General features: G+C 41.6%; 1 protein-coding gene and 1 non-coding gene across 4 annotated transcripts in view; both read right to left on the minus strand.

The window, feature by feature from the left end:
- Positions 1-15,271, minus strand: part of SLC9A5 (solute carrier family 9 member A5) — a 78,182-nt gene that overhangs the window by 37,663 nt on the left and 25,248 nt on the right. For all 3 annotated transcript variants that reach the window (XM_069968586.1, XM_069968585.1, XM_069968587.1), the window contains exons 4-5: positions 6,654-6,732; positions 5,047-5,224 (exon numbers count right to left, since the gene is read on the minus strand). In XM_069968586.1, the coding sequence (XP_069824687.1) occupies positions 5,047-5,224; positions 6,654-6,732 (257 nt within the window). The remainder of the gene's footprint in view (positions 1-5,046; positions 5,225-6,653; positions 6,733-15,271) is intronic.
- Positions 3,104-3,295, minus strand: LOC138790140 (U2 spliceosomal RNA). The gene has a single exon (XR_011362852.1). It is a non-coding gene; the product is annotated as a U2 spliceosomal RNA (small nuclear RNA).

Genomic DNA, 15,271 nt, shown 5'->3' on the forward strand with positions numbered 1-15,271 from the left:
CCAACATTATAACTCAAAAATATATTCTACACTATGCACTACACATATTTAGTCCTGGGGTCAGTTGAGAACTGCAGATAACCTATATACATTTAGGTAGGGTCAACTAATACCTGTAACCTATAACAGATGTCAAAATGAAAAAACATAAAACACCTACATTACTATACTACTGCACCAAAAGATATCGCTCAAAATACCAGAGAGATAGACAGCGGGGCCCCGCTGCTTCAGTGTATCCACATCAAGGCTGCTGACGTCACCTGCATTTAGAGCAGACTTACTGGGACGCCGGAGACCCGATCTGAAACCCCTGGACTGGTGAGAGGTGCTTATGCACCAATTATTGTAACATTTAAACATTAAAGTATAGAGCCATTTGTAGAGTATATATCCCAGCATCGCACTGCATGTTGTCAGACCGCTGATAGAACATACAGCCCGATCAGACTCTGTACGGCTTGACTGCTTTAAACTATCTTTTATTACTTGTTCACACAGTTTTTCTTTTGTCACCGCTCTTTCTCCGTTTTTACTATTAAAGGGGTAGTGCACCCAAAAATTTTTTCTTTCAAATCAACTGCTGCCATGAAGTGCCAGAGATTTGTAATTTACTTCTATTAAAAAATCTCAAGCCTTCCAGTACTTATCAGCTGCTGTGTGTCCAGCAGGAAGTGGTGTTTTCTTTCCTGTCTGACACAGTGCTCTCTGTTGCCTCTGTCCATGTCAGGAACTGTCCAGAGAAGGAGCAAATCCCCATAGAAAACTTCTCCTGCTCTCCAGACTGGAAATAATACCACTTCCTGCTGGGCATACAGCAGCTGATAAGTACTGGAAGGCTTGAGATTTTTTAATAGAAGTAAATTACAAATCTCTGGCACTTCATGGCAGCAGTTGATTTGAAAGAAAATTTTTTTTGGTGCACTACCCCTTTAAATTCAATGGATTAAGCCACACCCAAAGGGCAATTAGTAATCCCAAACTAGAATAATGTATCAGCAGCCATCATTGCATTAAGGGGAGGCTAGACAGCTAAACGACGTTATTTTAGGCTCAAAATGACGGACGTCATTTTAAACAGAGCTGAAAAAATGTTGTGTGACCATAGCCTATTACTTTTGGACATATCAGGTATTGTGTCTGTATCTGTTTTACCTCAGTTATTGGGAGGGTTAGGTGAGCTGCGTCTATTTACTGTATCATATGTGAACATAACCTGTGCTTTTGAAGATCACCACTAGATGGGGCACTAATCTCATTTATTTTACTTTAAAATTAAGTACAGTATATAAAATCTTCCACATAAAACACACTCCATTATATGATCAGGTTTACTAACCCCTACAACTGGCTAACCATCAAAGGCCACGTTCACACAATGTATTTTTTTTACTAACTAACGTCCGTTGTTGCAGGACTGCAAGAATGGACGCTATTTAGTAAAAAATCAAATAACATTGTTTTCTATGGATTCCGTGTGGCCGCACTATAAACCGACATGTCAATTTGAAATTGACAGTGCAATGTAAAGTGCAGCTCTGGCTGCACTTTACATTGTCTGCAATGGTTAATTGAAACGCGGGCACACCCGAATATGCCCGCATTCTAATATAAAAAGAAATGAAGTCACAGAATGGCTGCTGTCCTACAGCATATGAATGTGGTCAAAAAGTCCACTGCAAATTTTATTTAATAATGAATTGCAAAGGATATATCAAATTCTTCACCTAGATCCCTCTTTAACTGGAAGTCTATCTTTAACTGAAAGAAACACTCACTTTTACTGGTAGTAAGGAGAAAACATCTCAGGATTTTCACCCAGACAAACAGCAACCTGGTCTGAGCTGATGCGGGGCAAGGACCCCAAAATAGTTGTATGCCCATGGGTATCCTTGCTATTGGATAGGAAATGTTTTGGAAACTCAATAAAATAAAAATTAAGGGCACAAAGGATGGTGCCATTAATGGTGTGTGGCACATTACTACTTCTACTTGGACACTTGTGCTAAGAACTTTTCCCAGCAGAACACCACAGAATATAACCTTGTGCCAATGTGTAGCTTTGCTGACCCATTACTTTGACAAGCATGTATTTAATAGCAGTGCTGGCTATTTCTTTTTACTTCCAATTCAGTTCCATAAAATAGGACATCCCCAGTAACAGCACCATCATTATCTGGACAGCATCACCGCAATACAGATTGTGTTGAACAAAGGGCAGATTGTGTGGGCTGTGGCATATATCAATTTTTATTTGCTTCAGAGAACCAGGTCACACAGATGAGTCACTGAGAAGCTTTCATTTCACCTTGCCCTTTTCACATCTCAGCAAGGAAGGTAGGAAAAGCAAAAGAGGGTAAGAGACAGGAAGGCAGTATCTACTAATTAAACTATGTTGCAATTATATATAGGTTGCATGATTATATATAGATATACTGTATATGTACAGAGATACAGGGGCACTTTTATCAAATGCACCAATGGAGTACACCATGGAAAAGGCACAGTTTTATGTACAAACCTGGCTGAAATTATGGCAGAAATCCACAAAGATTTCTGCGCCCTCAGGATGGCAGACACAGGTCGTGGCCAGTATTTCTTTTCTTTTTTCTTTTTTTTTTTTTAAAAAAAAGGTTTAATTTTTGCATTTTTCAATATTAAAAACAAAAACAAAAAAAAATAGAAAGAAACAGGCAACAAGTCATACAATAGGAGGCCAGGCAGTTGAACATAGTACAAAGCGTATGTGAAATCACAGAGTTGCTAGTCCATATACAGTAGTTTATATGTACTTCAAGACATTTTATACAGAATCCAATCTCTGTCACTGGTATCTACTTATAAATGGAACAACAATAGCAAGGGTAACGACCCAATGCCCAGGCCTCGCAACACGGACAAAGATCAAGGAAAGGGACCACACAAATTACAACAACATACACTCACCATCCATACTCTGCAACCTACCTGCCCTCTATCCCCAATCCCGGAAAAAGAACATCACACAGCTGTTTATGACCTGGCTGGTTTTTCTAAGAGGCATGAGCTTCTAAGTAAATCTTGTGGGGCGATTGGGGGTGGGGCCTAATTTCTTTTTTCCCTCTTTTTGTGCATTGAACCCGAAAGCAATGCAATATCAGATCAATGTCTGGAGAGGACAGAGCAAGCTCTTTTTCCATCTCCCTGTTCTAAAAATCCATGTAATATATGGTCACTTAGATAGGGGACGTATCAGATATTAAACTGATAAGAACAGATACTACATTTGATCTTAGCCAAAAGGTCGAGAAGCGATGGCAGGGCCTAATTTAAGATCATCATAATATTATCTTTATTATTATTATTATTATTTAATTATTTATAAAGCACCCTTAATTCCAGGGCGCTATACAAGAGATAGGGGGTAACAAACAGGAACAATACAAGATCAAAAACACATTACATGAAGGCAAATGGCAGACTGGTACATGGGGGAAGAAGACCCTGCCCGTTAGTTCTTACAATCTATAATTCAATATGGTACATAATAAAAAAAAGAAAATATTAGAAAGTGGCATCTTTCCTATGTCAAGACTATACAAGGGTGTATAGACTTTTAGAGCAGAGTGGTGGTTGGTAACCTACACAAGAACTAGGGGAAAAAAACAGGCATATCAGTTTGCTAGATAAATGTATTTGCAAAAATACTAAGCTTAACAAGCCCTACAATTATAACTATATTTGTTGAGAATATCCTTTTATAGTTTTGACATAAGGAAAGATGCCACTTTCTAATATTTTCTTTTTATATTATGTAGTATTGTTTTAAGAAGGATTCTGAACCATATTGAATCTTAAGGCCCTATGATACACACAGATTTATCTGACAAATTTTTAAAGTCAAAGCCAGGAATGAATTTGAAAAGAGGGGAAATCTCAATCTTTCCTTTCTGACCTGTCCCCTGTTTAGATTCTGTTTCTGGCTTTGGCGTCAATGATCTGTCAGATCTGTGTGTGATAGGCCTTTTAATCCTCATCCATGCATAAGTTTTTTCCTGTCCATAAGGCCCCCTTCACATATCCGTGGCTGTTGGTACAGTCAAACACTGATCAGGAAGCCTTTCAGGAACCTTCAGGAAACCATCAATATTTCTTGACCATAAAAAAGGAGAAACAGAAAAAAACAAAGATACTTTACTGCTACAGGCTGCAGCTGTGCTCCCATATGTCTTCTCCACCTCTTTTTCATCTCTGCACAACGATGTGGGGGAGAGAGCGGCCGTTTGTGGCTGGAGGCATAAGGCCAATGGTTCCCAGCCATGTCAAACATATTGCTGCATATACTGTAACAGTATGTGCTCCTGATTAGGAACACATTCAGTTAAAGGGCCAGTGTCAGCACTATGAAGCACTTGCGCAGGCCAGGGCATTGCATTCAAAAATCTGGACAGTTTTCTGATGCGCATCTGAATTTTATAGGTCATCCGTGCTGGAATTCCAGACAATCATGGAACATGTCTTAAAATTTCTAGACCTGTTTTCCTGGAAGGACACCCCTCAGAAAAAATCTGCATTTTCTATCAGGAAATCTGGAAAGATTTTCTGACCCATAGGCTTCTATTAGGCACGGACACCCTTTAAGATTTTTTCTGACGTGGGGAGGGGCCTTAATCAGGATTCTGGTTTATAGACAGAAAAAGGACCCATTGATTTTTATGGGGTTATCCTCACATCCATTTTATCCACAAGCAGCTTGCAATCACGGGCCGTGCACTACAGTCTCGCACAAGGCTTACTTACTTATGTCATTTAGGCTATTTGTATAGTATAATTTATCTAGTATATACAAGAGGAGAAGGTGTATTTACATGTACAGACATAAAGAAGGTCACTGTAGCCTCTATTCTATACACTGTAAGTTGCTTCTGGAAAATGATGCAATGATCACTAAAGAACACCAAACCCCCCAGAAAAGTAACTGCTTGACTGGTTGTTAGCTGGTACATTCTTGTCATATTCTAATATGAAACATGTAACATCTGCCAGAGGCTGGAAAAAGGCACTCACGCTAATATAGAAGAAAGTGACACCATCTCTGCAGTGAGGTGGGCGAGATATACAATAAGGAAGATGAATAGAGGCTCTATAATGCGGACTCGTTTTGTAAACCGGGTGATGAGGGCGAGCAGGAAAGCAAACACCAAACCGACAGCTGTTCCTCCGAGACTCACCACAAAGAAGGAGCCTGTCAGAGAATAAGAACACAGGAAAACATTTTAATTTCCAATATGGACACTTTGGGGTCAGTTTTTTTCTGCGTCAGAACGGAACTGATCTGTTATCATCACACTGCTGCTACATCATAGCTGCCATAGCTGGCTCCGAGGCCTAGCAGAAGTCTTTAGTTTAGTATCTGGGAGGTGGTCACCATGCCTGGCTCATCTTGACTGACAAGTCTGATCTATATACATAGTTTAGAGAGGCCTATCAATCAAGCTAGGCCAGGTGTTATAAGCTAGGCTTACTGTTTCCGAGACACCTCTCAGATGCCATAGCTCAGTATGTCTCGAAAACTATGCAAAATTTCACAGTAAAACCTAGTTGATCACTATAAAAGAGCTTATTGGGACTTTTTGTTTCCTATGGTTCAGGAAGCATAAATCTACTCACATTGCCTTTAAGCACCAGCTTCAGCTGTATATAGACATACTGGTGTAGTGATAGGTTCCCTTAAATAAGGTCCAAGGAAAGATGGTTATCTGAGTTAGTTAAGAAGACTTTAAACAACATTCAGGGAGCCAGTCGGTACTTACAACCTTACACCAGTACTCAACCTCACTAACACTCTGTGTCTGAATGGACTACACATGTCCTAAAAGCCTTTCTAAGAGTACTATTACACGGAATGATAATCGGCCCATCGGCCCGAGTATCACCACCCTAAGAGAATGGAGGTTGAAACAGCAGCAAGGGGGAGACCAACTCCACAGCATATGGTTTCAGATTTAAAGGAGAAGTCCGGCGAAAATTTTTATTAAAATTTTGTATTCCCCCCCAAAAGTTTTACAAATCACCAATATACACTTATTATGGGAAATGCTTATAAAGTGCTTTTTTCCCTGTACTTACTACTGCATCAAGGCTTCACTTCCTGGATAACATGGTGATGTCACGCCCCGACTCCCAGAGCTGTGCGGGCTGTGGCTTCTGGAGAGGATGATGGCAGAGGATGCTCAGTGTCCTGTGTCCCCCTGCCATCATCCTCTCCAGCAGCCACAGCCCGCACAGCTCTGGGAGTCAGGTCGTGACATCACCATTTTATCCAGGAAGTGAAGCCTTGATGCAGTAGTAAGTTCAAGGAAAAGAGCACTTTACAAGCATTTCCCGTAATAAGTGTATATTGGTGATTTGTATAACTTTTGGGGGGGCAATACAATACTTAAAAAAAAATTTTTGCCGGACTTCTCCTTTAAGGGAGGCAATGATGTTGGGTACACATACTTTATGTGATATAGTATGAATCATGTACCTGGTGCTCACATATAGCTAAATCCTCAGTTAATCACCTTTAAGAAACACTCCATTATAGGTTATTTGTGTAGGGTCCACAGAGGATAGATGGAAAATAGCTTTGGCGCCTGATGAATAACAGCTACTTTATCACAGTTACTCACCCACACCTCTCACGTAATCTGCAGCTTGGACGTTCCGTGGTCCCATCTCAACAAAAGAATTAAACACTTTGTACAAAACCTGCAAGGTGTAAAAACATAACACAAAAATAATAAGAGCCAGACTTTATGAGCAACACTGAGAAACGAGTCTTCACAGGCAAAAAGAAAATCTAGAAAAAAAAAAAACACCTTTAAACTTGTGTACTAATGATAGCATTACTGTCAAGTACAACCAAGGCAAAAAGGACTATGGGGGAGATTTATCAAACAGGTGTAAAGTAGAATTGTCTTAGTTGCCCCTAGCAACCAACCAGATTCCACCTTTAATTCCTCAGAGATTCTTTGAAAAATTAAAGGTGGAATCTGATTGGTTGCTAGGGGTAACTAAGAAAATTCTACTTTACACCTGACTTCTCCTTAAAGTGGTCATTTAGCAAACGAAAAGCGATTTTTGTTTTGAACGATAGATGTTTAGACGAGAAGTTAAATTGCTCTGAAAAGTCATTAATGCAATCGTAATTGCATTCATATACATACTGTGAAAGATTGCAGTTGCGTTTGTATATATACTATGATTGATGAGTGTTTACAATGAAAGACTTAAGAACGATTAACAATGATTTTGAGGTCAGTTTAAAAGATGTGATCAACAACATACAAACTAATTTTTGCTCGTTTGCAGCGAAATTCACTGTGAATCAATGTAGTGTGAAGTTCAATGGGGTTACAAACCCGCAATGGAATTTTCATTCCGCTGCAAGTAATTAACCCGGCCCCTTTAACCCCCTGCAACCCGCCGCCCAGGGCATATATTACCTGCTCGGCACGGCAGCTGCACGTGCACTGACTGGCTGGCGGGGACCTGCGGGAGCCTCACACGCAGCCGCTTCACCGAGCAAGTAATGTATGCTCCGGGGCGCGGGGGTTAAAGGGGCCGACTCACATACTCGCAGCAGAATAAAAATTCCGCTGCAGGGAATGTAACCCCATCGAACTTCAGAATACATGGATTTGCTTGAAATCCGCTGCAAATCTAGTACGCGTGAAGGCATCCTTAGGCTAGCTTCACACACACCTTATCGCAGCGGATTTTATGCTGCGGATCCACAGCAGATTTGATCTAAGTAACTAAACACAGCATCAAATCTTTACTATCAAATCTGCTGCAGATCTGCTGCGGATCCTGTATGTGTGATTGCACCCTTAGACTTCGGGTTCTAGAGCAGGATGGGAGGATGTGCGGGACAGAGCTCACCATACTGCAGGTACAGTATAACAACTTCTCAGCAGAGAAAGGTGCCTACTACATCACCAGATGACCCCCTACCTAGTTGGGCTTCCACTACATGGGTTGTTTTGTGCTATGCGCTCCAACTCATCCAGCCACAGGTGCTGCTTTACCGCTTATACCCATACAACAGCACAGGATGACAGATGCCACACGTACAGCAATGCTTGCATCTTTCCCCACACCAGTGAAGCTTTCATTTCCAGATATCAACTCAGCACATGCTAAATCCCAAGAAGACATCCTGCTCTTATCACAGGACTCTTAGGGGGAGATTTATCAAACATAAAACCCCCCTGTTGCCCCCTTGGTCTAATTTATTACACTTACCTATCTACCCACATCTCAGATCATCTTAAGAAATACCGAATCTAGAAGTCCTACTTGAGACAACACTCCTTGGAAACATCAGAGTTTCACAAAAAGAAATATTTACAAGTGAGTGTCAGAGGTTTCTAAATTACTTCTCTTCTTATAGAGATGCCTCATAGTTTAAAAGCTACCTGAGTATGGAACAACCTCCGAAAGGCTTAGTCTCTAAATTATATAAAGGTCTGCTCACTGAAGAGGCTGATACTACACCATCATTTATAGTGGCCTGGGGAAAAGAGCTTAATATTACGCTCCCCCAGTCCACAGTCTCACATATTTTCAAAAACTCATATGGCTTCTCCAGATGTGTCAAGATCCAAGAGAGTTCTTATAAATTACTCACAAGATGGTACAGGACACCTTATCTTCTAAAAAAAATGAATATTCTAAAATCGGACACCTGCTGGAGATGCAATTCATGCTCAGGTACACTTTCCCATATCTGGCTTTCCTGCCCAAAGCTAAAAAATTTTGGGGAACATATATCCTTAATATGTGGCAGTAATGTTCCTTTAGACCCTTCACTTATCCTCCTTTGGGTCCCTAGCCCTATATTCTCACCAGACAAAAACCATTTACCAACCCTATTACTTACTGCAGCAAAGCTCCTCATTCCCATTCACTGGAGGGATGAAACTCCGCCCACCTTTACCGAGTGGATCGAGAAGGTCCAGCAGATAGCGCGATTAGAGGAGTTATGTAGCTGGGAATCTGGCACTCACGAGAAATTCCTCAGTCTATGGGAACCCTGGAAAGCTTTCTACAAAAAATATCTGCAAACTTCCTCACCCACTTAGATCATATGTCATACTGTGTTGAGAGCCTGCTAATAATTCCACACCTTTTGTATTCTACGTAGCCATTTTAACGCAATAAGAACTGTAGTGATCTGTGGTACCTCCCTTGCTACCAATTTTCATTTGTTTGTAGTTATAGAGGAAGATTTATCAAAGGGTGTAAAATTTAGACTGGTGCAAACTACCCACAGCAACCAATCACAGCTCAGCTTTAGGCAGTGCTGAAAGGAAAGCTGAGCTGTGATTGGTTGCTGTGGGCAGTTTGCACCAGTCTAAATTTTACACCCTTTGATAAATCTCCCCCATACTCCCCCATATAGTTTTATTTCTTCTGGTCACCTCAGCCTATAATAATTGGAGCATACTAGGTCTCTAAGAATTTAAAGTCTTTGTAATAATATTTCATTATTGCATAAAATTTAAAAATGAGGTTACTTTCAATGTTTATTCTGAATCTAAGTTTCGAATGGGACCTGCGTGTTCCTACTTGTTACATGCTCTGTACTTGACTGACCTTTTCAATAAAATTCTGTTTGGTAAAAAAAAACAAAAAAACAAAACATGGTGTAAAGTAGAACTGGCCCAGTTGCCCCTAGCAACCAATCAGATTCCACCTTTCATTTTCCAAAGAGTCTGAGAAATGAAAAGTGTAATCTGATTGGTTGCTAGGGGCAACTGACCCAGTATCACTTTACACCAGTTTTATATATCTCCCCCTCAGTCTTCCTCAACAACAGGTCTGGAGACAGACCCGCAGACCACCATACCGCCAATTAATAATAAACACATGCCAATCACCATGTTGCCTAAACAGAGACTCTTACCACTACTAAATCAACCTCCTTTTAAGCACTGCAGATGGTGGTGGCCCAACACACCACCCAAGTATAGTCACCAGTTTCCAAGGATCCCAGACACAGAGGGCGTCAGCAGCTGGCCACCGCTCCCAGAGCGAAGGTATATCACCTAGGCAAAGAGCTGTCACCTAAGAGGATAGGGCACAGCTGAAAAAGTAAGCAATTTTGCAAATAAAGCAAAATTGCTTACTTTTGCATCATCTAAAAGCAAATAAGATTTTTTTTCAGATGAAAATAACCCTTAAGGGTACAAACACACACACCGTATACGCAGCGTATTTACTGCTGCGATACGCAGCAGATTAGATCTAAATAACTGAACACAGCATCAAATCTGCACCATCAAATCTGCTGCAGATCTGCTGCGTATCTGCTGCATATACGGTTTGTGTGTTTGTACCCTTAGGGTGCATTCACACCTACAGGATCTGCAGCAGATCCTGTAGGTGTGAACGCAGCATTAAGGAGCATTTGGATGGCAAGAAAAATAGAATGAGGCTCAATAATTTATGCCTAGTTGGCCTTCCAGAATCAATACACTCCCAACTGCTAAAGCAGATATGCCGTTCTTGATCAACTCCCTGGGGGAGATTTACCGGTGTGAAACTGGCTCAGTTGTCCCTAGCAACCAATCAGATTTCACTTTTCATTCCTCACAGACTCTTTGGAAAATGAAAGGTGGAATCTGATTGGTTGCTAGGGGCAACTGAGACAGTTTCACTTTACACCATGTTTGATAAATCTTCCCCAGTCTGTGTCTACAGCTTCTGTGCAGATCTATGTGTCTTCATGTACAAACAAAACCCTATGTCCAGCAGTCCTATTACTTCACTTCTCCTGAGCAAGAAAAAGAGGCATACAGTATGTGACAGCCTGACTTGTGGATCAGTTTGGTACTATGGCTCCACAATGATGTGCACCACACGGCCAGCGGCAAGGCAGTCACAGAACAGGATGCTATCTCATAAAAGACTATAGGCAAACACTGTTTTTAATAATGTAGCTAAACACAGCTGAGGGAGTAGTCAGAGCAGCTTGGGCAAAAGGGGGTGTGACGGACCATGCAATGACTTTCCCGGTGTTACACAAATATCAGGTCAGTCTTTGTTAGATCTATAATTATGGTGGGCTAAGGAACCACAGAACTGGTGAGCGGGCCATGGACGCTTCTTTAGGGGTCTGCGATGCTTCACACGTCATTGTGGTTATCGATCTAGTTTTTGTGTTGCTCATTCAAACCATATTACCTTCAAAGAGTTACAGGGCTCTTCTATTATCAGTTTTATTATCTGTATACAAAGAAGCACTTGGGACCCCGTGAGCCTTAAAACAACGCAGTGCACAGTCATGTTCTGCACAATGGAAGACGCAGTGCCTTATAATGGGTCACATAAAGTTCAATAAAGTCCTGCTGGCTTGAATATTTTCTTATTGTGTTGGTAAACAGTAAGGGATGCAGAGCCAGAAGAAATGCTGCAGAGTACAGGCTAGCTTCACAATGTGTTGGCATAGTGTGTCCTAGGTATATGTCATAACTTGGAAAAGCAAGGGATGCAGAGCTATACAGAGGTGTTCTAAAGCCAGAATTTTTTTTTTAACTATAAGGGCTATGTTCGCCAATTCCTACTTGTATATGTTTATATATACATAGGGGAAGTGGCCTAAGCTCAGGCACAAGCTGACTTTGTTCAGGGCATTAACAAATGGATCCATGTCAATGTGCCACAGTATAGTTTGGAGTATTTTTATTTTTTTTTAGAATGCCAACGTATCCCTAGGACGGACAGATTAATACTATCTGAACCCAGCCTTGGCCGCCAGCCAAGCATTGCTACGTGTAGTGGTGCGCAGTCGACGGCTGATAACAGTGTAAAAATAATAAAGATTATACTAACCTATTCACCCTCCTTGTCCTGCAGCCTTTGCCTGTGTTCCCTGCGCACCACTGACACTTCTGGCTGCATCTTAGTAAATCCAGCAAGGTTCACAGGGCAGAGCTTTATTTAATAAGACCAGCGTATAAGTATGCCTGTCTTGATGAATCCCCCCTCTGGGTGTTCTGTCAACATCGATGTTCAAATGCATTTAGTAGCATCTAGATATAAACAGTCAAGCCACATTATTTTGACCACCAGTTAATATCCAGAGTAACCACTGTTTGCAGCATGGACAACAGCTAGATGGGTTTGAAGTGAGTCAGTAAGGTCCTGGTAGGTTGTAACAGATATCTGGAGCCATGCTGACTTTTAGTACACCCTACAGCTGCTAAAGGGTGCATGGGGGGGGGGTCCACAGAGCAAACATGACAAAAGAGGTGTAAATACGCTGCGTATACGGTGTGTGTGTTTGTACCCTTAGGGAACACAATCAGCATGTATGGGTGTACAAGATCTGCAAAGATGGAATCCTACCCATCTTGGTTGAAACAGCCTTCCACATGATTGAGTGGCCCAGAAAATGCCACAAAAAACATTCCGCAGACCATAACGCTGCCACCGCCAGCTTGTGTTTATTCAGCAATGGTTGCAGGTTGCAGGTTATCACCTGAAATGCCAATGTCCAGGCAAATCAGCGGAGGTCTAATTCTAATACTGCTGTGAAAATCTAAGCCAAAGCAAGTTTGTTAGTAGAGGTTCAGTGACAATCCTTCGGCTTCACAGCCCCATACACAGTAGAGTTTACGGAACTGCAGTTTTAGACACACATCTAATAACTTCCTGGTTCTTATTGGCGGCAAGTTGCTCCACTGTATTGTGCTGGTCCGTCCTCACACACCTTTGTATCAGATGGTCAGTTCTCATATCAGTGGTACATCAATAGTCATCCCTTTTGACAGCTTGCCCCTTTTAACCATGCCAGCGTTGAGGGATATGTGCGCAGACATCCTATCATACACCTTTTATAGCCAATATGTCAGTTCACGACACGTGACTTCCGTCAAGAGCTATGCGCTGCTGATGTCAATGTAGGAATTGTTTCATGTGACTCGACTGTGTGTACATGGATGTTGATTTGAACATAGCTGAAATATTCTCAGAAAATCCATAATTATACCAATAATAGTCGAAAAGCTACTTATATATAGTAAAAGTTAACATGTTTACAAAAATTTGCTGAGAAGTATATACTGTAGCAGACAATAACATTGTCTTGATATCTTTGAATTACAGCAAGTGGTACATAATTCCCCACATTGTCTGGCCCGGTTCAATGGCTTATAGGTTCACTCAATGCAGCTGTGCAATCCATTACAGCTGATTAGAATGTAAGCTCTTAAGCACAGTAACTATGCCAACAATGTCCTGTACCATACGTCTGTTACATATTAGAACTGCAAATGATATGAATGCTGATAACTGCAACAGTTGGTTTTTACTTTTTTTACCATCTGATCCTACAAATGAACCTACAGCCAGACAGCCAAGACGATGTCATGGCAGCAAGGAAGAGAGGTCTTGTCATTCGCAGCTGCTAAAGAAGCAATGAAGCCAGCAGGCCTGTCTATCCTACTCCCAATGGGTGAAGATGAAATTATTATGATGCTCAAGATTCCAATTTTAGTATGTTCCCATATATCAGCTCAGACACATATACTTGACACCAATATGTCTGCATCTCTAGACAGAATTACCATTCAGCACTATGAGAAAGCTAGGTGACACCCTTTAAGGGAGCTGTACTGGAATTCAGTTTTAAATTCACCAAGCTTACCCAGAAACTCAATAAAGTGTAGCCACTGGGGATTTTGTAAGGGCCAATAACTTTCTGAGACTCATAAATTTTCCTATTATTTCCCAGGCGTAAAATATTCTGTTGGAACAAAAACAGGCCGGCTCTATGGATTTAACAACACGAGAAATGTGAAAATCATGAGATATGGTTTATGTTACCATGTCAGAATGGAATACTACATTTGCAGCTAATGCTGCCGGTTACCATAGAATCGTCTCCATGATGATCACTCATCGTTCTATGGAGCGTTAGGAACATTGCTCACAGGTTCCACAGGTCACAATCTGCCTTTCCTCTCAATTTCCGATGATGTTGATCCTCAAAAGCAAAGTTAACTATGTGTTGACTTTTTGTCCTTGTCACTTGTGAGGCGGGAAATACATATTCCACCCGCTTAGGTAAAATTATTATTTGCTTTGAAAGGAAACTAACAACAGGTTAGAAGACTGTAACCTTAGTGCACGGGACTTTTAGCAAAAATTAGGCTGAGGAGGAAGGTAAGAAGATTACCTTCATTCTCAGTGGTCTTTTTGCTAAATGTTCAGTTAAATGAATCAGTAAATTAAGCGGTTTGGTACATCTGGTAGTACCAAGCTGCTGCTGTTTTTTTAACCTGGCTGGTTATGAAAAAAGGGGGTACACATTAATGATAACTAAAGAAATAATTAAAAAAACATAGCACTGACACTTAAAGGACAAGTGCCATGAAAAATCTTTTCCCAGTAATTGAAGCACATTACAAAGTTATATAACTCTCTAATATGCTTCAATCACCTATCTGCCTCCCTTCCCTGTCTTTTCCCCCCTCCACCCCCCACCAGGAAGTGTAAGAAACTCACACAGACCTAATTACTGTCGTCACCGTCACCAAGCTCTTCTCTCAGCTCCTTCTCCTGTTACAACAGCCACACCCTCCCCTGCCTTGTCAGGTGACTCAGCTTGCTCAGCTCCCATTGGCTGAACAACTGCAAGCCATCATTTGGACTGGGGAGGGGGTCTGCTGTAACAGGACCTAGAGCAGCCCTCCTGCTGATGACTCATCCTCACAATAAGGAGCTGCCTGGTGAAGGTGACACAGTAATTAGGTCTGTGTGAGTTAGGACACTTCCTGGTGGGGGGTGGAGGGGGGGAAAGACAGGGAAGGTGTCAGGACTGGCAGGTTTAGACAAGACAAGAGACAGTGGGCCATAGACCTGAACCCACCCACTGTCACCTGCCTACTTGCCTCAGTCGACCCTAGGCGGTCGCGGACAACCACGAAGACGTTCCCTACGCTACGTAAGTGAACACACTGAACAGTACAGACAGACAAACACAATAAAGAGTAATGGAACAAGCCAGGTAAAATCACACAGGCAACGAAGTACAAAATCAGCAACACAACGGGATAGTCAAAAGTCAGGCGGAGGTCAGAACATGGGTACGTCAGGCAGAAAAGGATTAGGACGGGGTTCGCAGGAGTAGGACAAGGGGAGCTGGGACCAGGAGTGAGCCTAATTAACCAGCACTGGAATTCTACCTTAACTTTGCTTTATACTGAGCAAGAGCCAGGTCTGGATCCTTATTGGACCG

This window comes from Dendropsophus ebraccatus, chromosome 4 (assembly GCF_027789765.1).
Source record: "Dendropsophus ebraccatus isolate aDenEbr1 chromosome 4, aDenEbr1.pat, whole genome shotgun sequence".
Lineage (NCBI taxonomy): Eukaryota > Metazoa > Chordata > Amphibia > Anura > Hylidae > Dendropsophus > Dendropsophus ebraccatus.